General features: G+C 60.8%; 2 protein-coding genes across 10 annotated transcripts; one reads left to right on the top strand and one right to left on the bottom strand.

Annotated features, from left to right (window-relative positions):
• Nucleotides 1–1,988: 1,988 nt before the first annotated feature.
• Nucleotides 1,989–15,575, bottom strand: LOC125108416 (translation initiation factor IF-2-like). Of its 9 annotated transcripts, none has more exons than XM_047744190.1 (5): nt 14,797–15,575; nt 13,921–14,554; nt 11,931–12,131; nt 8,534–9,111; nt 1,989–2,250 (listed from the first exon to the last, which is right to left on the bottom strand). In XM_047744190.1, the coding sequence occupies exons 1-4, from the start codon at nt 14,882–14,884 to the stop codon at nt 9,069–9,071; spliced, it is 966 nt and encodes a 321-aa protein (XP_047600146.1). In that variant the 5' UTR covers nt 14,885–15,575; the 3' UTR covers nt 1,989–2,250; nt 8,534–9,068. The 9 variants fall into 9 exon arrangements, 6 of the variants coding, with proteins under 6 accessions (XP_047600146.1, XP_047600147.1, XP_047600143.1 ...); XM_047744191.1 differs by having other exon boundaries at nt 8,534–9,096; XM_047744187.1 differs by having other exon boundaries at nt 8,512–8,907.
• Nucleotides 15,576–15,652: 77 nt separating this feature from the next.
• EEF1A2 (eukaryotic translation elongation factor 1 alpha 2) lies at nt 15,653–23,219 on the top strand. The gene is made up of 7 exons (XM_047744185.1): nt 15,653–15,796; nt 17,493–17,672; nt 18,062–18,358; nt 19,844–19,994; nt 21,150–21,406; nt 22,032–22,266; nt 22,820–23,219. Exons 1-7 carry the CDS (start codon nt 15,653–15,655, stop codon nt 22,945–22,947), a joined length of 1,392 nt encoding a protein of 463 aa, XP_047600141.1. The 3' UTR covers nt 22,948–23,219.
• Nucleotides 23,220–23,776: the final 557 nt, after the last annotated feature.

The following is a 23,776-nucleotide window of genomic DNA, read 5'->3' as shown; positions in this document are numbered from 1 at the left end:
AGGTGGGCGGGTGGACAGCCGGGCCGCCCCCCAGCTCAGTCCCTGGAGGTGGAGAAGGTGTTGTGGCAGCCCGGGGCTGGGAGGTGCAGGGACCCTGGCCCCCAGATCCCAGGCACGCTGGGCTCTAGGTGTGTGTTGGGTGGGTAGAAACTCTGTCCTGCCTCCAGGTAGGGAGCAGTGGGCGAGATGTCCCAGTGACTCCCCAGAGCGGGCACATCAGGCAGAGCACCCACTCCTTGCAGCCCACGCAGGGCTGCCCCGTGGTCTCAAAACCCCTCCTTGTGCTGGGCTCACAAGCAGAGCTCGGTCCCCGGGAGAGCCCTGCTGCCACAGCGTCTGCCCCTGGGCCCCTGGGTGTGGAGGGTTCAGGGAGAAGTGTGGAGGGGCCTGGCGGTTGGGGTCCTGACACCCTCCTCCAGAGCCCCATCCTGGGCAGAAGCTTCGGATGCTCACAGCAGAGATCCGGAGGAATCCGCGGGCCGGGCCTCTCTCGTCTGGGGCTGTGACTTCCTGAGGTTTCCTCCCTCTTCCACATTTGAGAACCTGTCCTACAACCACGTGGAGACAATCCGTTTGGTGCTCTGCCGGTGGGCTGGATGGAATTTGGTTCCGTTCACACTGGTGCTCTCACTCCCGTCCGCCAGGCCCTTCCTCAGCCTGCTCAGGCCACAGGACACACTCCCCTGCCCCCACCCCCCCGGCTGGATGCAGACATGTGCCGGCTGTGGGCACTAAGCAGATCCCCGGCCGTGCTGAGGGTCCCCCTGTGGTAGGCCATTTCTGGCAGCCTGGGCAGGCGAGGCACCTGGCCTCAGCCTGGCTGTGGCCTTCTCCCATCTGGGGCTCCCTCGTGGGGAAGTATCTCAGGCCAGGGTCTCAGGCCAGGGTCTCAGGAGCAGGCACTGGGACGGAGAGTGAGACACACAGTGTGTGTTTTTGGGAGAGAGCTGGGGGGGGGTGGCGATGGGGCCCGTGGGGAGCCTTGGAGCGAGAGGGCACACCAGGGGTGACCTGCTTAGGCTCAGCTGGGAGGGCCTTTGGCTCCTGTCACTCAGAGCCAGAGCAGTTCCCCAGGGGAGGAAGTCCCGGGGTAAGGCTGCTCTGTGGCGAGTCCAGCCCTGAAGGAGTGGGCTGCGAGGGCTGTCGGCCGGCCACCCTCGGCCAGGCGAGCCCTTACTTCCAGGAGCACGTCTCGGGGCTGCGCAACCCGCGGAGCCGGCCCCACACAAGCTGCCATGTCCGCAGCCTCCCAGCCTCCCATTCTCTTCAAGGACAGAGAATGGGAAAGGAGGTGACTTTTCTTTCCAGCGTCAACATAAAAACTGCATTTACTAAGCCAGGAGCCTGGGGATACCAGTCCTGCCCCCCACCTGCAGGGTCAGAAGTCTCCTTCCTGAGGGGCAGCAGCTGCCAGCTTCCCTGGCACGAGCCTCTGTAGGTGACGTCACCATCTGCAGAGGAAAATAAAGCTCCTGAGTACTATTTGGTGAGCGCTTACTACATGGGGGCCTTCGTGTGGCCAGACGATGTCCTGGGGGCAGCGGCCAGGCAGAGCCTGGTTCACAGGCGACGTCGAGGTTAAGACACTTCATGTAAATGAGCAGAGCAGGACCGAGCACAGAGCGGGTGCTCAGCCGGAGGTGCCAACCGAGCACGGAGTGGGTGCTCAGCCAGGGGTGCCCACGGGCTAACAGTGCTTTTCACCGCTGCAAATACCAAATATCTTTCCTAGTCAGCTGGCCCGGCCTGCGGGGACAGAGAATGTAACTGTCATGTTCCCCATGGCCGAGAAAGAACCTGTCATGCCGTAGACATTTACTAAATATATCTGATGAAAGAGTGAATCGAATACTAAAAGATATTACGGATTTCCAGCATGAAGGAGTGAGGAGGCCAGCAAACATTCTCCCCAAAATGCGACTATAAAGCCGGAAAAAACTACCAGAAACAACCATTTTACTGCTCTGAAGTTCAACCCACGGCACACGGCAAGCTGAAAAGAGTTTATTCATCACAAATACTGAACTTCAGGATAAAATCCAAAATCACTTGGCGTAAAAGCACAGGAAAAGCTCAACGCTGCGGAGACGCACAGCAAACACGGTGCTGAACTGTCCGGATGCTGGCAGAGCGGGTGAAGGCTTTCCGGCAGCTCTCGTCACGGTGAGCCCGCAGGTGGTTGTGGGCACTCGTATCAAAGGACGGCGAAGGAAGTTTGGCCAAACCCAGCACGCATTCACAGTAACGACTCTGCAAATGAGAAACGGATGAGAAGGTTCTCGACCCAACACGGAGCATCGAGGAAGAGCTGATGGCGAGCTCGCCCGGTCCTGGAGGACGGACGTGGTCTTTCCCCGGTGTGCACAATGCCGGGCACCCTGGCTGCAGTCATTCTGCACCTGCTGGAAGTCGTAGCCGGTACAATAAGACAAGAAAAAGAAGCAAAAGACATAGGGATTGGCAATGGGAAACGAAGCCATCCCTGTCCACGGCCAGCACGACGGTCCATCCTCCAGGAGCCCACGAGAAAGCTGGTGGAGGAAACGTGGTGAGCCGTCGGCCGGTGGTCTCCCCACCCGCTGGCGATTCACGACTGGAAACGGACATTTCAAAAAATACCATTTATGATAGGTACCCTCTGCTCATGAAGCACCCAGGCATGAATCTGGCAAGACGCGTGTCAAAAGTAAAACGCTAAGGAGGGAGACCGAAGAAGGGAAGTAAACAGAGACCAGACAGTGAGGACGTCCATTCTCTGAAAATTGATGTCTAGACCTAATCGCGCTGATAACGACTCCAGCAAGATTTCCGAAGCTCTAGGCGAGCGGATCCCAAAATTAATATGAGAAGACAAAGGAGCTATGATAACCAAAACGTTTCTGGAAGATAAGAATTTGGCGAAATTGCAGTACCCAAATCGCCTCGTTGAGGGCGAAAGTCCCATAACAGAGAAGTCACTGTGTGAAAGTGTGCGGATAATGTATACATTCCCAGTGTCATGCCACCGTCCCCCACGGCTGCCCCTTCGTGCCCCGTCCCCGTCCCCGGCCACCGCTAGCCTGCCTTCCGTCTCCGTGGACTCAGCATGTGGTCTCCTGTATCCAGCTACTTTCCCTCGGCCTGGTGGTGCCAGGGTTCAACCACACTGTGGCCTGGGTTGGCACTTTCTCTTTTTCACAAAGATTTCTGCTGCAGTAAAATACACGTAACAAAACTGACCACCTCAGCCGTGTCTCCGCATGTGGTTTGGTGGCACTCCACGTGCCCCGAACCTTGCGCGGCCCTCGCCACCCCCTGCCTCCACGCATTCATCCTGTGGAACCAGAACTCCGTCCCTCTTAACACTAGCACAGCCCCTGCCCCCCCATGTCCCCTCTGTCCCCTGACTTTGGCCTCTGTACCTCCTGCGGGTGGACGTGGTAGTGGTCGTGCTGTGGCCCTCGTGCTCCCTGGTCCTGGTCTCCTTCCTTCCTGTGGCTCTGGGCTTGGTCTGTGCTCGTCCTCCTGGTTCCTCGCATCGGAGCTGCGCCGCGCCGGCAGGGGCCCTTCTTGGCGTTCACGTGCGTGTATCGCCTCAGCACTGTCGCTGCCGCCTCCCGTGAGCCCCGTGGGTTCTGTTTCCCTTTTCTTTCCTCCTCACGTGCCATCTGAGATTCCCGCGGTCTCCTCTTCTGCAGCGTGTTGTCTGATCTCTGCAGGCTGGTGAATCTCTATGTTTCCCTGGTTACAGGTTTCGAAGCTCAACCCATTGTGGACCGAGGAGATCCTTCGTGGAAACGTCTCCTACAAGTCACCGAGACTTAGTTTATGGCCTGACCTCCGGCTGCGGCTGGGGCTGGCGGGGCGCGTTCCTGTGCGTCTCCGACCTGCCCCGTTTGTGGTGAGCTGTCCTCTGTCCCGCTCTCGTGGCGGTGGTGGACTGGTGTCCCAGCCGTGGCTGTAGCGACGTCTTCTCGCCTCACTCCTGTCAGTCTTGAGTCCTGCATTTTGGCGAGCCGAGCTGAGGCACACCGCGAGCAACGACGTCGGGCGTCTTCTCAGGCGCCGGTCGGCCATCTGCCGGTCTACGTCGGGTCAGTGTTTATTCAGACCCTGTGCCCACGTCTAAAGGGGGTCGTGTGTCTGTTTGTCACTGACCTGCGACGCTTCCTCATATGTGCTGTGTACGAGCCCCTCGCCCAGTGCGATTTGTCACTCTTTTCTCCTGTTCTGCAGGCTGTGTTTTCACCTTCTTGTGCTCGTTTGCACAAAACTTAAAAGTCTGATGATGTCCAGTTTCTTTTTCTTTTGTTACCCACGCATCTGGTGTCACATCTAAGAAGCCGCGACCACACCCAAGGTCTTGGAGACAAATACCTGCGTTTGCTTCTCATGGTCTTACGGTTTTATTGGGCCTTTGATCCATCTTGAGTTGGTTTTTGTATTTGGCATGAGGTAGGGGTCAGATTCACCCTCGTCGTGTGGTTCCCAGTTGCCACCCAGTCTCGCCAGTGTTGCCGGAGACACCCTTCTTTCCATTCACCGTCTGCATTTAGCTATTGGTATGAAACTACGACAGCGAGGTCAGACTGGTCTGGGTAAAGAGAGGGACCCATAAGTCACCGTGATGGATCTGTGCCCAGAAACGGCCCTGCCACGCACATGCGCAGCTGTGTGAGAAGACACAGACATGCAGCTCAGCGGAAAAAGTGGGACCTTTCCAATGAGTGCTGCTGAGCGTTGGTGGTATAGTGGTGAGCATAGCTGCCTTCCAATGAGTGCTGCTGGGGGAACGGACCTGCTTACACCAGGAAATAAAACGTGACCTAAATCTCAAATCTTATATAAAAATTGGCTAAAAATGGGTACTGTATGTAGATGTGAAATGTAGGTAGGGGTGCCTGGTGGCTCAGTGGGCTGAACTTCTGCCTTCGGCTCAGGTCATGATCTCGGGGTCCTGGGATCGAGTCCCGAATTGGCCTCCCTGCTCCGTGGGGAGCCTGCTTCTCCCTCTGCCTCTGCTTCTGCCTCTACCCCTCCTCCTTGTGCTCTCTCTTTCTCAAATGGATAAATAAAATCTTTAAAAAATATGAAATGTAGAGTTATGCAACTTTAGGGGAAAATATGGGAGGAAATCTTTGCAGTTGGGGCTTAGCCAACGTTAAAAGCATGAGCCATGTAAGAAAACTGTGATGCGCTGGAATTCATCGAAATTGAAAACGTTTGTTCTGTGGAATGACACCGTTAAGAGAATGAAAGACAAGCACAGACAGGGAGAAAATATTTGCAAATTGAATATATAACAAAGAGTTTTTATCCAAGATACGTAAAGCACTCTCAAAACTCAACACGAGGAAAATACCACCCAATTAAAAATTGGGCTACGAATCTGAACAGACATTTCTCTGAAGAAGACAGATATGTGGCCAATAAGCACGTCCTTGGCATCAGGGAAATGCAAATCAAACCCACAGCGAGATGCCACTTCATGCTCATAGGGTAGATGTGATCACAGAGGCCGCTGGGGGCGACTGGGGGCTCAGTCGGTGAAGCATCTCACTCTTGGTTTTGGATCGGGTCACGATCTCAGAGCCCTGGGATTGAGACCCACGTTGGGCTTCGTGCTCAGTGGGGAGTCTGCTTCTCTCCCTCTGTACCTCCCATCAAATAAATAAAGAAATCTTAAAAAAAAAAAAAAAAAAGAAGAAGACAGTAACCAGTGCTGGTGAGGATGAGGAGAAACGAGAGCCCTCCCGTGTCGCTGGCCAGGATGCAGGGCAGTGCAGCTGCTGCAGACATGGTCTGTCTGGCAGCTCCTCGAGGGGCTGAGAAGGCTCGCCCACAGTCTGACACTGAGATGTCTACCCGTGGTGACGACGACGGACGTCCACAGGGCCAAGGTGGACATGCGTGTTCACAGCAGCATCCCAATGTCCAGCATCGATGAACGATGAACAAACGGGAGCAACGAACCAAAGAAGCGTCATCCGGCCGCTGACATAGGGAGTGGGGTGTGGATGCCCATGGGAGCGGCGGAGCCGGGCGTGAGCGCCCACTCAGCATGTGGCTCCGTCTGTGTGGACGGTCCAGCTCGGGCAAATCCACAGCCCAGAGCGGGTGTGGTTTAAGGGGAGGGATGGGGGTGCTTGCCACACGGTGCAGGGTTTTTTGTGCGGTGATGGCAATGGCCTAAAACCGGTTTATGTTGATGGTCACACAACTCCAGATAGACAAAAAGCTGCCTGAATTACACATTGAATGGATATACCTGGAAGTGTGTAAATGACATCCTGATGAAACTGTGTGCGTGGGTGTGTGTTTAAGGGATAAAGACGTAACAGAACTTCACGGACGAGGACGCACCCTCCGCAGGCGGGGGGGTCTCGATGTCATCAGCCGTCAGAGAAATGTCAGCTAAAACCACGACGAGGTGGCAGGATGCACCCACGGGACAATGGAAAGGACCGTCCAGCCAGACAGTTCCAAGAGCTGCTCACACGCCCCGCAGGGCAAGCAGGATGGGACCGCAGTCTGGAGACAGGTTTGGCAGTTTCTGGAAAGGTTAAACATTCACCTGCCCCATGACCCGGCAGCCCCAAGCCTGCCATGTGTTCCAGAGAAACCCGAACACGTTCATACACAAGCTTGTGTACGAAGGTCGATGGCAGCCTTAGTCCTAACTGCCCAAACTGGAAACAACCCAAAGATTGCTCAGGGGATGAGCGATAAGTGAACTGAGGTTCATCCGCACACGGGTGAGAAGGGGTGAGCGGTTGACACTCAGCGGCCCAGGTGAATCTTGACGTTGCTTAGACATTGCGCCGAGGACAGGAAGCCCCGCCCCAGAAGGGACGTCGCAGGCGCTTCTATCTCCGGGAGGGTCTCACGATAGCCCTTGGGTGGAGAACAGATCAGCGGCTGCGGGGCAAGAGGTCTGAGAATAGGCAGACGGCGTGAAGGAGGGTTTTGGGGGTGGAACACTCTGGGTCCCGGTCGATGTAGCTACAGGAATCTGGACGTGTGCTAACGTTCATATAACTGTCTACTTCCCAAAGAGTCAGTTTTCTGTATGATAATTTGAAAATATAAAAATTTAAAAATAGGGACGCCTGGGTGGCTCAGTTGGTTGGGCGGCTGCCTTCGGCTCAGGTCATGATCCCGGGATCCTGGGATCAAGTCCCACATCGGGCTCCTTGCTCAGCGGGGAGCCTGCTTCTCCCTCTGCCTCTGCCTGCCACTCTGTCTGCCTGTGCTCCCACGTGCTCTTTCTCTCTCTCTAACAAATAAATAAAAAAATCTTTAAAAAAAAATTTAAAAATAATTCATTATTATTTTTTTTAAAGATTTTATTTGTTTATCTGACAGAGAGAGAGCACAAGTGGGGAGGAGGGGCAGAGGGGGAAGCAGGGGCCCCGCTGAGCAGGGAGCCTACTGCAGGGCTCCATCCGGGGACTCAGGATCATGACCTGACTGAAGGCAGATGCTTCACCAACTGAGCCACCCAGGTGCCCCTAAAAAAATAATTTAAAAAGCAGACCCATCATGGTAAAAATTGATTCAGGTAAGAATCATCAGTGAGTGCTAGGCTGAGAGAGGGATTTCGAAGAGAACTAGGATTTTACAGAACCCAAGGTACACCCCATTACTTAGCTGATAATTACTGCAGGAAGAGCTAGTGGCCACCACCTTCACTGGGTGACCACGGACCACACGGCAGTAACTGCAACTGGCGTCAGGCAGCTTTCCGAGGCACTGGGAGGAGCCCAGGTGGCCCTGCTGGTGTTCCCAGCAGAAAAACAAAATTTGAATTTCTTGGTGCACAAACATCAGAAAAGCCAAAAGAAGGCCGTCTTCAAAACACCCGGCCTGAACGCTTAAAGCACATCAGTGTCCCAAAACACACACGTGACAGAGGAACCATTTCCAGCAAGCGGAGATGGGCGCCGTGCCATGTGACGCCAGCCTGTGGCCCCAGATTGGGAAGACCGAGCTACGGGCGGCACCAGCTGCAGAGCCGGCACCGTGGGGACCGGGACTCTGGCCTGAAGTGTGACCACAAAGTGCTTGGGAAATACCGACTCGAGGACGGAGTTGCAAAGGCCATGGTCTGGGCGAGCTCTTCACAAGTGCTTCAGAAAAAGGACGAGGTTCTGACCCAGAGAGAGAGAAAGAGAATGTCCACACAGGTGGGTGGACGTAGACGGCCAGCGGGTGTGGACAAAGGCAACACTTGGGACAGCTACTCTGGCAACTTTTCTCTAAGTTTGAAGTTATTTCCACATGAACAGTGGACGTGTGTTACTTCTGCTTCGGCCGCCCAGCCTCCAGGAGCGGCTGCTCCAGGCGGAGGGTGGAGGGTGGAGGGCTGAGGTGTCGGGCCCGCGGGGGTGGCTCTGGCTGGGGCTGGGGCTGGGGAGCCGAGGGAGGCCTCCCAGACAGCGGATTCTGCCGTCTCCGCACTAGTGTCTATTGCTGCGTAACAAATTACCACAGATTCGGTGACTTTAAAAAACATGGGTTTGTTACACATACCCGGCTCTGGAGCTGGGCTCACCTGGGGCCTCTGCTCAGGGTTCAGAAGGGGCTGTCGGTTTCCCCGAGGCTTCAGTTCCTCTTCTAAGATCCCAGGGCTGTAGGACTCAGGTCCCTGCTTTGCGTGATGGACAGCTGGAGGTCACTTTCAACTCTCGGGGGCTGCCCAGCGTCTCCTGACGTTGGCCCTGCACTGGCGTTCCCACATCCTGGGAGCTCACGTCTTCAAGGCTGGTAGGAGATTCCCTCGCTTCGGTCTGTCTGCCAAGACATGGTCTTAAATAACGGACGCCGATCCAGGGAGTCGTGGCTCCCGTCCGTCGTAGTCTGCTGGCAAGAGGCAGCCACAGCTTCCTTCTGCACTCGCGGGGACGGGGTGATTCCAGGGCATGGGTCCTGGGGGACAGTACGGTTATGTCTACCATGGGTTGGGATCAGAAACAAGACACCAGAAGACAAGCCGTGTTGGGCAGCATTGGCGTTTGGACCCAGCCAGGGTGGAGAGAAATCCTGGCTCCGTCATGGAACGCATGACTCTTGATTTCAGCGTCTTGAGTTCAAGCCCCACACTGGGTGTAGAGATTCCTAAATAGATAAAAACTTACAGAGAGAGAGAAAAGACAACAGCCTACAGTAATGTCTAGTGTAGGATCATCTAAGAGAAGTTAAAGCTGAGCCCCACGGAGAGCTGGGGACCAAGACCGAAGGTTGAATTTTATCAACCTCGAGGGCTTGTGAGACCTGCGCAGTGTTCTACAGACCAACGCTGAGAAGCATGAAAACAGGCCCCACAGGTCCAGTGACTGAAGAGCAGATAAAACAAGTCCTCAGAGGAAGATAACAGAACCCAAAGTCTTCAGACTTCACCCCAAAATTACTGGTTGTTCAAGAAATAGGAAAATTTCCTCATAGTCAAAGAAAAAAAAAAGCCAGCTATCAATTAATTTTCTCTCAGCTATAAATTTATCCTTTGCCGCCCACCCTACAAAACGGATCTGCTCCCTGTAGAGCAGAAACGCTCCAAGTTTGTCATCACGGAGCAGGTACTGAGCCTCGAGACAGTAAGCCAGCCAACGACTGGCGTGACACAGCCCGTGGCTCAGAGCTCTGCCCTGGGTACACGTGCACAGGCGCACCCACACGGCTCTAGTTCGAACCTGGCTGGAAGTGCGACAGAGCAGTGGCGAGCATCCGCTGTGTGACGTCCTGATGAATGTCACAGACCCAGTGGCCTGTGAGAGAAGCCAGGCAGAAGGGTTGAAACTGCACAGGTCATGGCCAGGAAGTTTGCAAGAGACAATGTGGTCTGTGGCCTAGGAAGTCGGGACAGCGGTCACCTTCGAGGGCATGGGGGGTGGGGAGGTCCTTTCCTGGGGAAGGAGGTGGCCCCAGTGGGGAGAACACCACCACAGGCAGCCTCCTGGGCCCTCACCCCTAGGACAGCCATGAGGTCACTGCTCTGGAGGAAGGTTACTCCCGATTTCCCTGCGGAAGAACGCTCTATCCGCTGCAGAAACCTACGCTCCAGGGTTGCCAAGGAGCTGCCTGCTCCCCAGGGCAGCCCCACCGGGAGACGCTCCTCCTCACACGGAGCTCTGTGGCCTCTCCCTTTGCCACCTGAGGGGTGAACAGTGGGCCTGCAGACCCTCCACAGTCCTCCCTCTGTCTCCCTGTCCCAACATAGGGGCTGCCTCTTCTTGCCTGGAGAGGCTGACCCCTTCCCTGGGCTCTTCAGTGCACCCCCCGCCACCACCCAGCCTGCAGTGGACCTAATGCGGGGGCCTGGCCACTCCCTCCCCTGCTGCTGGCCTGGAGCCCAGACTCTCCGGGAGCTCAGAGGGCAAAGCCCGCCAGACCCCTTCCCTGGAAGCAGGTGGGCGCCGGGCAGGGGTGGAGCTCTGGTGTTGGCAGGACACTGCCCGCCCAAGCCCAGGTGACAGTGACTGGCCCCTTCACCACGGCAACGGCTCCAGCCAAGACGAAGCAGCAGATGCCTGGCCGGCCATAGATGGGTCCTGTGGCCCAAGTGCTGGCTGTGGTGAGGGCGGGCTGGGCTGACCTTTCCCTTTCTGAGGGGCTCTGTCCCCCTCCCTGGGCTTCCCTGGCAGACAGGTGGGCCTCATGCCCTCCCAGATATGCTGGTTTCCTGGGGTGGACTGGTGGGGGCCTGGGTCCTCTCAGAAGTCACCAGAGCCCCAGGCTACTTGACCCAGGCACCAAGCAAGGGGCTGGCCATTTCGAGGGGCCCTTGCCTAGCCTTGGGTTCTAGCAGCTTGCCGAAGCCCCCTCTCCAGCCCCAGCCCTGCCCCCAGGCCAAACGCCCCAGCTCGGTCTGCCCCCCCATGCGCCCTGCGGTATGTGTTGGGGAGGGCAGCTTCTCTGATTCCGAGCCACGAGCTCGCTTTTCTGAGGGAAGCCCCACAGCCAAGAGTGCCTCCTCGCCATGGAGACCACTTAATCTGAGGCCTCACCAGCAGCTCAGTTCCCTGGCTGCTGAGCCTGGGGAGCTGGGGGCTGGAGGAACTTGTCCCCAAGGCCGATTAGGTCGTGTCGTCCCGTAGGCTGGGAGAGGAGAGGAGACTGATCCGCACAAGAGGGTGAGCACAGAAATCCTGGGGTCAGAGGGAAGCCTGGGACCCCAGGCCATGAGCTGGGGTCATTCTGAGACCCCCCCGAGGATGGAGGGTGCTCTCAGGCCTGACCCCTGCCCCCCCGCCCCAAAGCCCCTGCCTGGGTGACCACTGTCTTGGCCCCGCAGGAAGGCCCCAGCACAGGTGGTCAGTTATGCATTCGCAGGTTATTATTAACCCGGGAGTGACGTCACCAGCAGCCAATGGGAGCAGGGTTTATTTCCAGGCTGACAGCTTGATAACGGTTAATTTTAGCTGGATCTTCTGTCCTCAGGCGCATGAAACCTCAGCCAGCCAAAGAGGGGGCTGCCTGTGTCTCCCCAAACAGCTCGTGGCTGGGGGCACCTGGGGGCGCCGGGAGGGGCCTAAGGGGGCAGGCCATGTACCCCTTCTTTCTGCCCTACTCTTCAGAAGGTGCTCTGTGAGGCTGATTGGCCCCTTCTTTGCTCACCACCGTCCCCCCACCCATACCCGTGGTTGCTGTGGGGGCCATTGTGACAAGCGGCTCAGATTTGGGAGAAGCAGGGCGAGGGGAGGGGGAGGGAGGAGCACAGTGGGACCCAGTTGGCTTCTGTCCAGAAGGAATGCTGGCCTGGCTCGGCCTTCCGAGCTGACTGCAGGCTCTGCCCTCCTTGGCTGTGACCTTGGCCCCCGCAGTTTGCCCGTCTGTGCCCAGTGGACTCGTGGTCTGGTAGCCCCGCCCAGCACTGGGTGAGCTCACAAGGCACCCCCCCCCCCCCCCCCCCGCTTTTGCGGAGCTACTCAGCACTGTTCAAGGATCGTGCTTACCCAGCTCCAGGCAGCAGGCAGTAGCTCTTAGTCTCCAGGACCACGTACTGGTTAGGGCTCTTTCCGCGCCGCTGGCGTGTCGTCCGGGTTATACCACATTCACTCTCACTGTCCAAGTGAGCTTGAGGGCATCCCGGAGGCTGAGAGGCCAGGATCCCAGGGCCCTGCAGGCAGCCCCGCTGTGGGTCGATGGGGCACATCCTGGGGACACAGAGGCACTTTGGAGAAACCACCTGAGACCTCTGCCTGGGGTCGGTACGTTGGAACTCCGGGGAGGACGCTGCATTCCAGCAGCAGTGGCCACCGCCCAGGGCAGCATGGCCTCCTGGCACAGGCGAGCCCCGGGATGACTTGGTTCCCACTGGGCTGACAGTAGCACGTGAGCTGGGAGTTGAGCTCAGACCTTGTTGGGGGCTGGCCTGCAGGCAGCCCGGGGGCCCAGGGGGTGGCGGCCCCACTGGGGAAGTTGGGTGGATGTCCCCAGGGACCTGGGCCCCCTGCAGTGGTTTGGCCCATCCCAGCTTCAGCCACCCCAATTTGGTGTCTCCCAAACTCCTGCTAACCTTCAGGCAGGAGGGACGCATCACACCTAGAAGGCAGCTGTGCCGGGGGTGGGGGGGTGGGGCGTGGGGGGGTTCTCCAAGCTTGCCAAGAGTTTATTTTTAATCCTGGCTCAGGTTTGATGGTATCAGCAGCTCTTAGAAGTGCTGGGAGTCATCTGTGAGCCCCTCCCTGCCTAAAAGGGCTAGGAGTGCCTCTGTCTGTAGATATAGACCTTGGTCCTGTGGGGCAGACCTCACCCCACGACAACTCAGTGGGAGAGCCTGTTACCTCCCTAAGAGATCTCCCAATGGGCTGGGGAGAACTGCTTGGAGCCCAGTCACTGCCCTGGGTCTCTATGCCTCCCGACCTGCTGGGGGTCACATCTCTGAAGGCTCTCTTGGCCAATGCCCTGGTGGAAGGTGCTGGACACCCGGCCTCTGCTGTCACCCACTCACCTTGCTTGACCTTCTCCCAGACATTGCAGTGACAAGGACAAATCAGGCAGGAGTGGTCTCCCATTGATGGGAGGTGTGGCCATGGGGACAGAGGCTCGTGGGCCAAGAGGCCTATACACTCGATTTCCACACAACACAGGGCTGCCCACTACTCTCCTTAAAATCCACGGTGGCCTTTACCCTAGTCTGCCCAGGACCCTCCGAGATGCCCCTGCCCCCACTTTCTACAGAACCAGTCCACGGGTGGCTTGGCAGTGTGACCACCCGGGGGCCAGGAGTGGGGGGAACCCCTGCCCACTCATGCCCATTAGGGCATCTTGGGAAGCTATCAGTGGGCTCTGGGAACAGACTTAGAACGTGCCCTGCGTGGAGAGAGGCCCCGGGTGGACGAGAGCCCTTTGCAGGAGCCTCAGAGGGAGAGCGGTCGAGGTACACATGCTCAGGAGTCTCGGGCTACTTGGCCAAGCTGAGGGGACCCTGGAGACATGGATTTCAGGCCATGCCATGGGAGGTGGTGGGGGGCGCGCCAGGATGAGCCCATGTGGCAGACACACGGGGACAGGGGGCCTGACAGTAAGCCAATTTCAGGGTCCCAAAGGAGGAAGGAGCTGCACGACCTGGGCCACGCTGGGGAGGCAGATCTGAGGTTCATTTACTTGGCAGACACCAGCCACATGCAGACCTGGCGCCTGGGAAAAGCGGGCCAGGACTGTGGCCCAGACCCTGGTCTCAGCCCCTGCCCCTCCGGCTGAGGCCTGACCTGCAGTTTCCTGTCCCTGGGGCCCGCCTGTCCCCAGAGACCTCCTTTTAGGTTTGCAATGCCTTTCCACCTCTTCTGTCCAGGAGGGCCTGAGCCCCGCCACTCACTCGGCTTCTGCTTCCTCGGTCTCTGTCTCTGGCTGCCTCTCTCCATCTCTGCTCCTCCCTCCTCGCCGGCTCCCTCCCTCCGCTCCCCGCTCCCCGCTCCCCGCGCCGGCCGCGGGGCTCCCTGCCTGCATCCCTCCGGTGCGCCTGGCGTCCGCGCCTTTGCCGCTCGGTCCCTCGCCGCACCTTCCCTCGCGTCCCTGTGGCGCCCGCGCGCGCCCGCAGGGCCCGTATCCCTGCGTCCCTCGCATCCCTGCGTCCCTCGCATCCCTGCGTCCCTCGCATCCCTGCGTCCCTCGCACCCCTGCGTCCCTCGCACCCCCGCCCCGCCCCGCCCCTCCCCCGCCGGTACCGCATTGCCGTACCGCAGGGCGCAGTGCACTGCGCGCGCTCCGTCGATAGGTGGACCCCCTCCCGGAGAGATAAAACCGCCCGCGCCGGCGCCGCCGGTCCCTCTGGCTGAGACCTCGGCTCTGGGTAAGGACGCTCGGCCTCCGGGTCTCCGCCCCCGCCCCCAGCCTTCGGCAGCGGGTCCTCTCTCCCGGGGCCGGGCCGGCGGGGGCGGGGGGGCGCAGAAGGGCGAGGCTCGCGCCGGGCGAGGCTGTGCGGCTCGCGCCGGGCTTCGGTGGGCCCCAGGGCTCGGTCCCCCGGCGACGGCGGTGGGGTGGGGGTCCCGCGGTGGCGCTTGTTTATGCGCTGGTGCCGGCTGGGGACAGGTCTTCTGGGCGTCGGCGATCCCCCCCGCAGCTGTGACCTTGGGACCTGTGGCGTGAGGGGTGCTGAGGGGTTGCAGCAGGGTCCTCAGTGCCCTCAGTGTTGGGGCTGTTGGGGATGCCGGGCAGAGGGGGAGACAGGGAAGACCTGGGGGGCATTCGCCACCCACCCACCCCCGCGGCCCGGGAGGTGTCCACTTGGTGTTTGCACCCTAGGGTGCGCCATTGCTGCCTACTTTCCCTCACCCAGCGCCCTGTCCCCTCCTGGGCTGCCTAGGTTTCTCCACTGACCTCCAGGATGGGGCAGGGGTTGTGGCCTTGGGCCCCCACAGAGGGAAAGGGGGAGAGGGGTCCCCTGCCCCCACCAGGCTGCAGGCATCTCTGTGTGGCACTTCCTGGGCTTGGCTGCTGGGGCCAGATTCCTCCCCACTCTGAAGAGCGGGGACCCCACCTCCCTGCCTTCCCGTCGGCCCCCTGCCTGGATCCGGGAGAGCCCAAGTTATTCTAGGCCCCTGATCTGGGCACCACCGCCCTGTGGGCGCTCTGGCCCAGCCCGTCTCCCCTGGTGCCAGCCTGCCTGGCAGGGACGAAGGGAAGATGGCGCCTCCCTGCTTGAGGAGGGGAGAGGGGAGCCCTGACCATTTCTGCACCCCAGCAGCAGCGGGGCCTGTGGGGGTGGGGTACAGCTGGGCCCAGGACTGGGGGGGGGAGCACCAGGGACAGCACTAGAGCGCAGGGCAGAGTGACTCATCACCAGGCTCCTGACTGGCCATGGGGTTTGCCTGGTGTTTCTCCAGCTCTTGGGAGGGTGGTTAGCCTCCTTCATGGGGGTGCTCTGTGGGCATGACACCCAGATATTTAGGGCAGATTGGACCGCTGGGGCTTGCCACCTGACCCAAATGGGCCAGGCACAGGCTGGGGGGGGATCTTCCTGCCCCACCAAGTGTGGGAACGTGGCCCCGTGGGAGGGTCGGCGGGCAGGGATGTGCTTGCAACCTGTGCTGGCCGGTGTCTTTGCTGGCTTCCCTCTGAGGCTCTCCATCACCTGTCCCCTCACCCCAACCCCCAGAATCCCCGCTCAGCAGCCCCCCCACCCTGAGCCACAGCGCTCCAGGCCATTCCAGCCCTTCCCCGCACCCCGGGCAGAATGGGCAAGGAGAAGACCCACATCAATATCGTGGTCATTGGCCACGTGGACTCCGGCAAGTCCACCACGACAGGCCACCTCATCTACAAGTGCGGAGGCATCGACAAGAGGACCATTGAGAAGTTTGAGAAGGAGGCGGCAGAGGTGAGCCTGCCCCCCTTGCCCCCGTCCACAGAGAGGACAGGGTCCACACGGTGGCTGGGCTGGAGCTTCCCGGACTCTGGGGCACGTGGCTCTGCTGATCTCCTCCAGGGCAGGAAGGCAGGAGCCCTAAAGGCACCCGCGTGGGGCACAGGTACCTGAGAGAGCCCAGCTGGAGTGGCTGTGGGGGGGCGGCAGCCTCTCTCTGGAGACCTGCTTGGTGTGGGCAGAGGGACAGCCTGGGAATCTGCCCCTCAGTGCGGGGGAGGTGACCTGGAGGCAGCATTTCTGCTCCACAGGGGTCCACACCAAGCTCTGGAACTCTCTGCCACGTTGGGCTTGAGAAGCCTGCACCCAGGGTGGGATTCCTGTGTCCCCAGGGCTGAGTTCTGGGGCTGGAGGTGATGCTGCCCTCGCTTGTCCTGGGGCTGGCCCAGGCCTCAGGGTGGCTATTAATAGCTGACTGATGGGCACTCAGCCCATCAGCTCCATTTTCTCGTGCTGGGCTGGGGAGGGCTGCCTGTCCGGGGTGGCACTCTTTTGGGGGGGGGTCCTGGTTGCCTGGGGAGGATAGGAGGGGCCCCGTTGGCTGACCTCCTTCCTCTTAAGTGGCTGTGACCCATGGGTGGGAAGTGGCCACAGAGTGGGGGGGGGTTCTGCTCTTGACAACCTCTGCTCCCACCCTGGGCTCTGGGAGAAGCCCCTGTCTCAGAGGCTGTGAGGGTTCTGTCCTGGATGATGGGGGGTCGGGGCCAGGGCCCAGGAGGAGTCAGTTGCTGGCCTGGGCTGACCCTGCTCAGAATGTGTGCGTGTGTGCGTGTGTGCGTTGGGGGGATTTGTTGCGCTAGGCTATCTCCTTCCTCGCCTAAGCCCAAAAGCTGCGTCACTCCCTGCTTCCCTGCGGGACTGGCGCTGGGGGAGGCTGTGGGTGTTTGCAGGATGTCTGGTTCAGGTCTAGCTGGGTCCCCTCTGGGGCCTGTCTGGGTGGCCCTCTGGGCTGGGCAGCCTCCCCGGAGGGCAGAGCACTGTCCATGCACAGCCCTGAAGGGAGATCTGCCTGGCTGGACAGCGGCCTTGGCAGCTGCTCTGAGCACAGCTCTGGCCCAGGGCACGGGGGTCTCACTGGGTGGGGCACCGACATTTGCAGGGGAGCACAGAAGGCGAGGAGGAGCGTCAGAGCCACTTGGGAGCGTCTGTAGAAAGAGCTGGAAAGCCAGGCCCTCCCGTGCAAAAGCATCCCTTCTTTTTTTCTCTTAAAAAAAATTAGAGGGTTATTTTTTTGGCTTGACACCTTGACGGTGCTGTTGTCAGCCTCTGGCTAACGCAGGGATCTGATCTGCGGACGTTGGGGTGCTCAGCTTCAGATAAAGGGGCACCCTCTGCCAGCGGGGGGCTTGAGATCGCCTGGTGGCTTCCCTCCAAGCCTGATTCCCAGGCCCTTGCGCCACCTACTGGCGGACGTTCGAATGGCCACCATCCAGGCGGCAGGAGGCCGGACCTGGGCACACAGGGTGGCAGGGCTTGGGCAGGGCAGGGTTGAGGTCCTGGTGTCCCTCAGAGGTCCTCGCCTCTGGCTCCCTCATCCCAGAGATGGGCTCAGAGTCCCAGGGACCCAGGGGAGCGCCTCTGCTGTGATGCGTTCCCATGGCCAGCCGACTGAGTCCTGGGTCCCTCCTTGTGCCACGCCCCACCCCCGCAGATGGGGAAGGGCTCCTTCAAGTACGCCTGGGTGCTGGACAAGCTGAAGGCCGAGCGGGAGCGAGGCATCACCATCGACATCTCCCTCTGGAAGTTCGAGACCACCAAGTACTACATCACCATCATTGACGCCCCCGGCCACCGCGACTTCATCAAGAACATGATCACTGGCACGTCCCAGGTGGGCGGGACACCCCTTTGGGGGACACCTGGGAGCCCGGGGCCCTTGAGGAGCAGCTGGGTTTCCTTGGCTTCCTGCCCAGGGCGTGATGCCCCAGACGTTTGTTATCCCTCACCCCTGCCCCCCTGGTACAGAGTCCCCCAGACAACTGATTAGGGGCCCCAACATCTCAGCCAGGCAGGGGTGTCTGTAAGGACGGCTGGCCACCGCCAGGGCCGCCTTGGCAGTAGGACAGACAGTAGGACAGACAGACCCAGACAATCAGACATCACCAGGCCATTCACACAGAGGAGCCCCTGCTGCTGCCCCTCCTGTCGGGACCCCGAGGCCCATCCCCGGGCAGCTGCCTGGAGGGGCCTGGGGCTCACAGGGCCCGACCTGCCGGACAGGCGGACTGTGCGGTGCTGATCGTGGCAGCCGGCGTGGGCGAGTTTGAAGCGGGCATCTCCAAGAACGGGCAGACCCGCGAGCACGCGCTGCTGGCCTACACGCTGGGCGTGAAGCAGCTGATCGTGGGGGTCAACAAGATGGACTCCACGGAGCCTGCCTACAGCGAGAAGCGCTACGACGAGATCGTCAAGGAGGTCAGCGCCTACATCAAGAAGATCGGCTACAACCCGGCCACGGTGCCCTTTGTGCCCATCTCTGGCTGGCACGGTGACAACATGCTGGAGCCCTCACCCAACGTGAGTGCCCATGGACAGTGGCGGGGGGCCGCCGGGACCCCTCACTGGGCACCCAGGGTCCTGGGGTGTCCGTGGGTCGGGCTCAGTCAGGGCAAAGCATAGGGTCAGAGGACCCGTGCGCAGGCTGCCCTCAGCCTGCCCCCCGGCCTGCTGCGTTCCCTTCACCTGCAGGAGCAGGGGCACCTGCCCGGTGGCTCAGCCTGGCGACGAGCCCGTTTGCGTGAACTGGGGCCCTCCACTCAGCCCCTCATGAGGCCCCCAGAGGCTCTTCTCTGGCTGGGGCACTCTGTCAGGTGGCGTGTGCGGGAGCAGCGGCCGCTGGGGGCCAGGCCCGAGGGCCCTGTCTCTGGACGGTTACTGTTCATCTCCCCCAGGAGCCTCCCCCAGGGGCTCGGAGCAGGTTCGGCCTTGGGAAGGGCCGAAAGACCCTCCCCCAGTTGGATGAGACTGTGTCTCAGGGACCCTGACTCAGCAGGAGATGGTGAGTCGGAGCCTGAAGTGGAGTTTTCAGAACCTGAGACCACGCACCTAGACACAGTGAAACAGGAGCACACCCTGGCCTGGGAGGGTGGCCGTGTGCTCTGGCCGGTGCCGTGGCCACCAGACTGAGGGAGGCAGGCATGGAGGGGAGATTGTCCTGGAGCCCCGCGGTCAGGGCGCAAGGCTGGGGACCATGCCCCCATCTTGCTGGGCTGCATGTTTGCGTGTGGTGGGTCCCACAGAAGCTGGCGTGCGCGCACACGCACACGCACACACACACACACACAGATGGCACGCACTCGTGGGTGAGCTGACCGCACCCTCCACCTCCGGGGAGGCCGACAGAACACCGGTCCCTGGACATCCTGTTCCCAACCCAAGTGCAGGGCGCTCTCGCTTGATCTGTGCTGTGTAGGGGACACAGCCCCTGGAGAGGACTGGGCAGTGCTGCCAGCCCCTCCCCTTCTCCCTGCCTGTGGCCAGCAGGCTGGGGGGCCCTGTGCCAGGAGGGCACTGGGTGTGCGGTCAGGAGAAGCCCTAGGCAGGGAGGGCTCAGCCGTGCCTGGAGACAGTTGGTGCAGTGGTTAGGGAGCAAGGCTGCACTCTCTACCTGCCCTGGAGCCTGCCCACTGGCCCAGCTCCGGCCCTTCTCACTCTGGTGCCAGCCTTGCCCAGGGATCTGAGGGTGCAGGAAAGGGGGCTGAGCTGGGCTGGGCTCTGCTTCTTTTCCCAAACCTCCTTTCCCAAGGCTTCTGTGATGTTGGGAGTGTGAACTGGTGGGTGGGGAGGGTACAGGCCACCTGGGCCACACCTTGATGGACATCATCTGGCTTCTGGTACAGAACTTGCCGGCAGGGTCTGTGTGCCCCTGCTCCCCAGGCCCCCTCGGGTCAGATGCCTCCTTCAGGGTTCCGGGAGAGTCCTGGGGAGGCCGTGGGGCTAGGATGTAGGGCAGGATGGGTGTAGGTGGTCTCCACCTCCAGTGGATACTTTCTTCCTTTCCAGATGCCATGGTTCAAGGGCTGGAAAGTGGAGCGTAAGGAGGGGAATGCCAGTGGCGTGTCCCTGCTGGAGGCCCTGGACACGATCCTGCCCCCGACACGCCCCACAGATAAGCCCCTGCGCCTGCCGCTGCAGGACGTGTATAAGATCGGCGGTGAGTGGGGTAGAATGTTCCACTGGCTGCGGGCGCCTGGCCCAGCCGACCCCAGCGGGCTCTGCCCCTTGCACCCACTCCGAGACCAGGGCCCTCGACAAGGGCCTTCTCCCCCAATGCCATAGACTTTCTGGGGGACCATCCATCTGTCTGTCCATCCCCCGTCCATCCATCCATCCAGACAACTGTTTTCCCCCACACATTCATCTGTCCATTCATCCATCCAATCATCTACCCGTCCATCCGTCCATCCAAACAGCCATCCATCTGTCCGTTCATACAACTGTCTACCTCACACATCCATCTGTCCAGCCAGCCAGCCACCCACCCACTCACCCACATGCCCATCTCTCTGTCCACACACTCGTCCACCCCCACCCATCCATCTGTCCATTCATCTGCCCACCTACCCACTCCTACCCATTCATCCATCTGTCCAGGGTCGTCTTCCCCTCAGCTAAGCACTCAGCCCTATGCCAGGAGCTGGTGGCACATGGGTGACTCCCATGTCCCCTTCCCCCCATGACAGTCCCAGTCTTGTGGGAGACAAGATTTGCTCCAGACCCGAGATGACAGGGAGACCACAAACAAGCACGAGGCTGACAGGCACAATCCCAGTGCGGGGGCTATGTGCGGGGGTGTCGCACTCACCCAGCACAGAGACCGGCCACCAGCCCCAGGCTCTGTCATCCCACAGCCAGGGTTGAGGGTGGAGCTTCTCCTCTCTCGCGGAGGGGGGCCAGACGCCCACCAAGCAACCACACGGCCTGAGCAGATCCGTGAGACGTGTGGGGGCACCTGTGCCTCTTTGGGGTGGCCCCTGACATCAGCGGGCCCAGGTGGGCTGGTCCTCGACCGCCCTGCTCTCATCACACCCGGAGGGGCCTTACACAGTGCTCCCCCCAGGGGAGAGCTGCCACCTGGGGGCAGGGACAGGCCTCCAGGTCCAGATGGGCCTCTTTCTGCGCATGTTGCCCTCACCTTCTCCTGCTCAGGCGTTCCTGGGAATTCTCTTGTGTTCAGTCCCTTCTTTTCCTGACAGGGTCAGGGTAGCCCCTGCTTCTATCTGAACCTCAGTGTCTGCCTTGTCTGGGGTCTCCCTGCGCCACTTGCTCCGTCCCACCTGCCCCTCACGGCCCCCTCCTCTGCACCCAGGCATTGGCACTGTGCCCGTGGGCCGAGTGGAGACGGGCATCCTCCGGCCGGGCATGGTGGTGACCTTCGCCCCTGTGAACATCACCACGGAGGTGAAGTCTGTGGAGATGCACCACGAGGCCCTGAGTGAGGCCCTGCCCGGAGACAACGTTGGCTTCAACGTGAAGAACGTGTCGGTCAAGGACATCCGTCGAGGCAACGTGTGTGGGGACAGCAAGTCCGACCCTCCCCAGGAGGCTGCCCAGTTCACCTCCCAGGTGGGCTGCCAGTCCCCCAAGGACAGGAACAGGGAGGTCCTTGGCATTAGCAGAGTGCTCGATCCCTGTCAAGCCTGGCCCTTGAGAGAACCAGACCCTTGCTTTACAAATGAGGCCATCCAGGGCTTGGGTCAGGGCTGAGGGCCCTCACTGGGAGAACACACGTTGGGGCGGGCCCTGCCTTGTTGCTCTAAGCCTCCCTGAGGTCCCATGTGGGTCCTGAAAATGTTTTTGTTTTGCTGGACATCTCTGTAGTATTTTATTCTCTACATTCTCACTGTACCCTCTCTGATCACCTCTTCACATGACAGGCTCCCACGAGGTGTAACGGAAGGGCAGGACTTGTGGTGCGGCTTCTCATCCTGCCTCAGCTCTGGCCCGGGCACATGGCATAAGCCCTGCCCACTGGCCCTTCCCACAGGGCACCTGTTGGTGGCTTATCTCTTGTGGTTCCCCAAGTGCTTCCTGAGGACCCTGGGGTCCATGCCAGGGGCGTGGGTCCCCCGTGGCCTGACCTTCCCTCACGGCCGGCTCCTAGCCCCAGGGGATTCCAGCCTCCCTCGGGGCTGATGTCCTCTTTCCCACTCAGGGCGTGTCTGACAGCCCTGCGTACGTCTTTGCCCAGGTCATCATCCTGAACCACCCAGGGCAGATCAGCGCTGGCTACTCACCAGTCATTGACTGCCACACGGCCCACATCGCCTGCAAGTTTGCGGAGCTGAAGGAAAAGATTGACCGGCGTTCAGGCAAGAAGCTGGAGGACAACCCCAAAGCCCTGAAGTCGGGCGATGCAGCCATCGTGGAGATGGTCCCTGGGAAGCCCATGTGTGTGGAGAGCTTCTCGCAATATCCACCTCTTGGTGAGCTGGGCCCGGGGCCGAGGGAGGGGCAGCCTGGATGGGGCTGGTCCGGGCTGCGGCAGAGGGCGGCATGGGGTGGTGGGCGGGGGTGTCCTTCACTTTGCTGTGCCCTCCAGCCTCCATCTCATGGAGCGTTGGTGGCCCTGCTGGGCAGCTCTGGGAGGAAGACCCCAGGCCCACAGCCAGTCTGGCGGCAGAATGAGGACTGCCTGCTAGGATGCCCCGCAGGCCTATGTCAGAGAGCCACTTTGCGCGGGTTGCTGGCCCGCGTGGTCCCGGCTGAAAGGGTTCACTCCCGGCCAGGCGTGTCCCGGAAGCCCCCCAAGGCCTGGGGCCGGTCCTGGGGTCGTTCCTGTCGCCTAAGGAGACCAGAGCTGAGAGACATTCTCGCTCTAGTGTCTCACACTCCGCGGGCTGTGGACCGCACCGCCCGCCCCGGAAACGGGCCGGGGAGGGAGGATGCTGTGAGCTCCAGTGCGCCTGCGCATGGCATCCCGGCCCGGGGGGGGGGGGGGGCGGTGCCCCGCTCGCCCCTCACGCCACCTCCCCGCAGGCCGCTTCGCGGTGCGCGACATGCGGCAGACGGTGGCCGTGGGCGTCATCAAGAACGTGGAGAAGAAGAGCGGCGGCGCCGGCAAGGTCACCAAGTCCGCGCAGAAGGCGCAGAAGGCGGGCAAGTGAAGCGCGGGCGTCCGCGGCGCGACCCTCCCCGGTGGCGCCGCGCCCCGCCCCCGGCCCCGCCCCCGGCCCCGCCCCCGGCCCGGCGCCCCGCCCCGCTGCCGGGCGCACGTCTGCACCTCCGCTTGTAAGAGGCTCTCGGTCAGCGACTGGATGCTCGCCATCAAGGTCCAGTGGAAGTTCTTTAAGAGGAAAAGCGCCCCTGCCGCCCCCGCTTCCGCGCCCAGCCTTCGCCGTGCTCAGTGTCCGTTTTACCAATAAACTGAGCGACCCCAGACCCGTGTGCGCCTGCTTCTGGGTCGGGTGCGGTGGGGTGGGGGCCGTCCGCCCCGCGCTCTCCCCAAGCCCCTTCCCGCCCCGGTGTCCCACCTGCACCCGTCACCAATGCCGGTGGCTTGGCCGGTGTCCTGCCGCGCTACCCAGGGTGGGGGGCCCCCACGCTGTCGCCCCCCGCACTGAAGGCCTGATCCTAAGTCCAGCGGGTCCAGTTTGCAGTGGGGGGGGACAGGGGCTTTGGAAGTGCCCTCCTGGGGGCGTCCAACAGAAAGACTCCGCAGAAGGGGGCTGAATGTTTGGAGGTCTCTCTGAGCACGGAGGGGAGCTGAGGGCCCCTCCCCCCCAGTGACTGTCCCACGCACTGTTCTTCACTGGGCTCCTGGCCGCTCCCGTCTCACTCCCCCCACCCCAGCCAGTCACTGCGGCTGGAGAGAGTCACCTCATGCGTCCTGCCCTTCAGCGAGAGCCTGGGCGCACCCAGGACCTCCAGTCCCCCAAGCCCTGGAGAAAACCCAGGCTGTGGTCAGCAAGGACAGGGGATGCTGTCCTTGCTTCC

This window comes from Lutra lutra, chromosome 9 (assembly GCF_902655055.1).
Source record: "Lutra lutra chromosome 9, mLutLut1.2, whole genome shotgun sequence".
NCBI lineage: Eukaryota > Metazoa > Chordata > Mammalia > Carnivora > Mustelidae > Lutra > Lutra lutra.
This window is presented reverse-complemented; position numbering and strand designations above follow the sequence as displayed.

Coding starts and splice junctions, on each gene's coding strand:
- LOC125108416 (XM_047744187.1), bottom strand. CDS start 14,884: ATGCCTGCAGCCTGGTGGGGGCAGGGGACCCCTCTCCCCCTTTCCCTC. Junction 14,555..14,796: donor ACCCCTGCCCCATCCTGGAG/GTCAGTGGAGAA, acceptor CTCACGCCACAG/GTCCCAAGGTCACAGCTGCG. Junction 12,132..13,920: donor GGCGCACCGGAGGGATGCAG/GCAGGGAGCCCC, acceptor CTGTGTCCCCAG/GATGTGCCCCATCGACCCAC.
- EEF1A2 (XM_047744185.1), top strand. CDS start 15,653: ATGGGCAAGGAGAAGACCCACATCAATATCGTGGTCATTGGCCACGTG. Junction 17,673..18,061: donor TGATCACTGGCACGTCCCAG/GTGGGCGGGACA, acceptor CCTGCCGGACAG/GCGGACTGTGCGGTGCTGAT. Junction 19,995..21,149: donor GGACGTGTATAAGATCGGCG/GTGAGTGGGGTA, acceptor CTCTGCACCCAG/GCATTGGCACTGTGCCCGTG.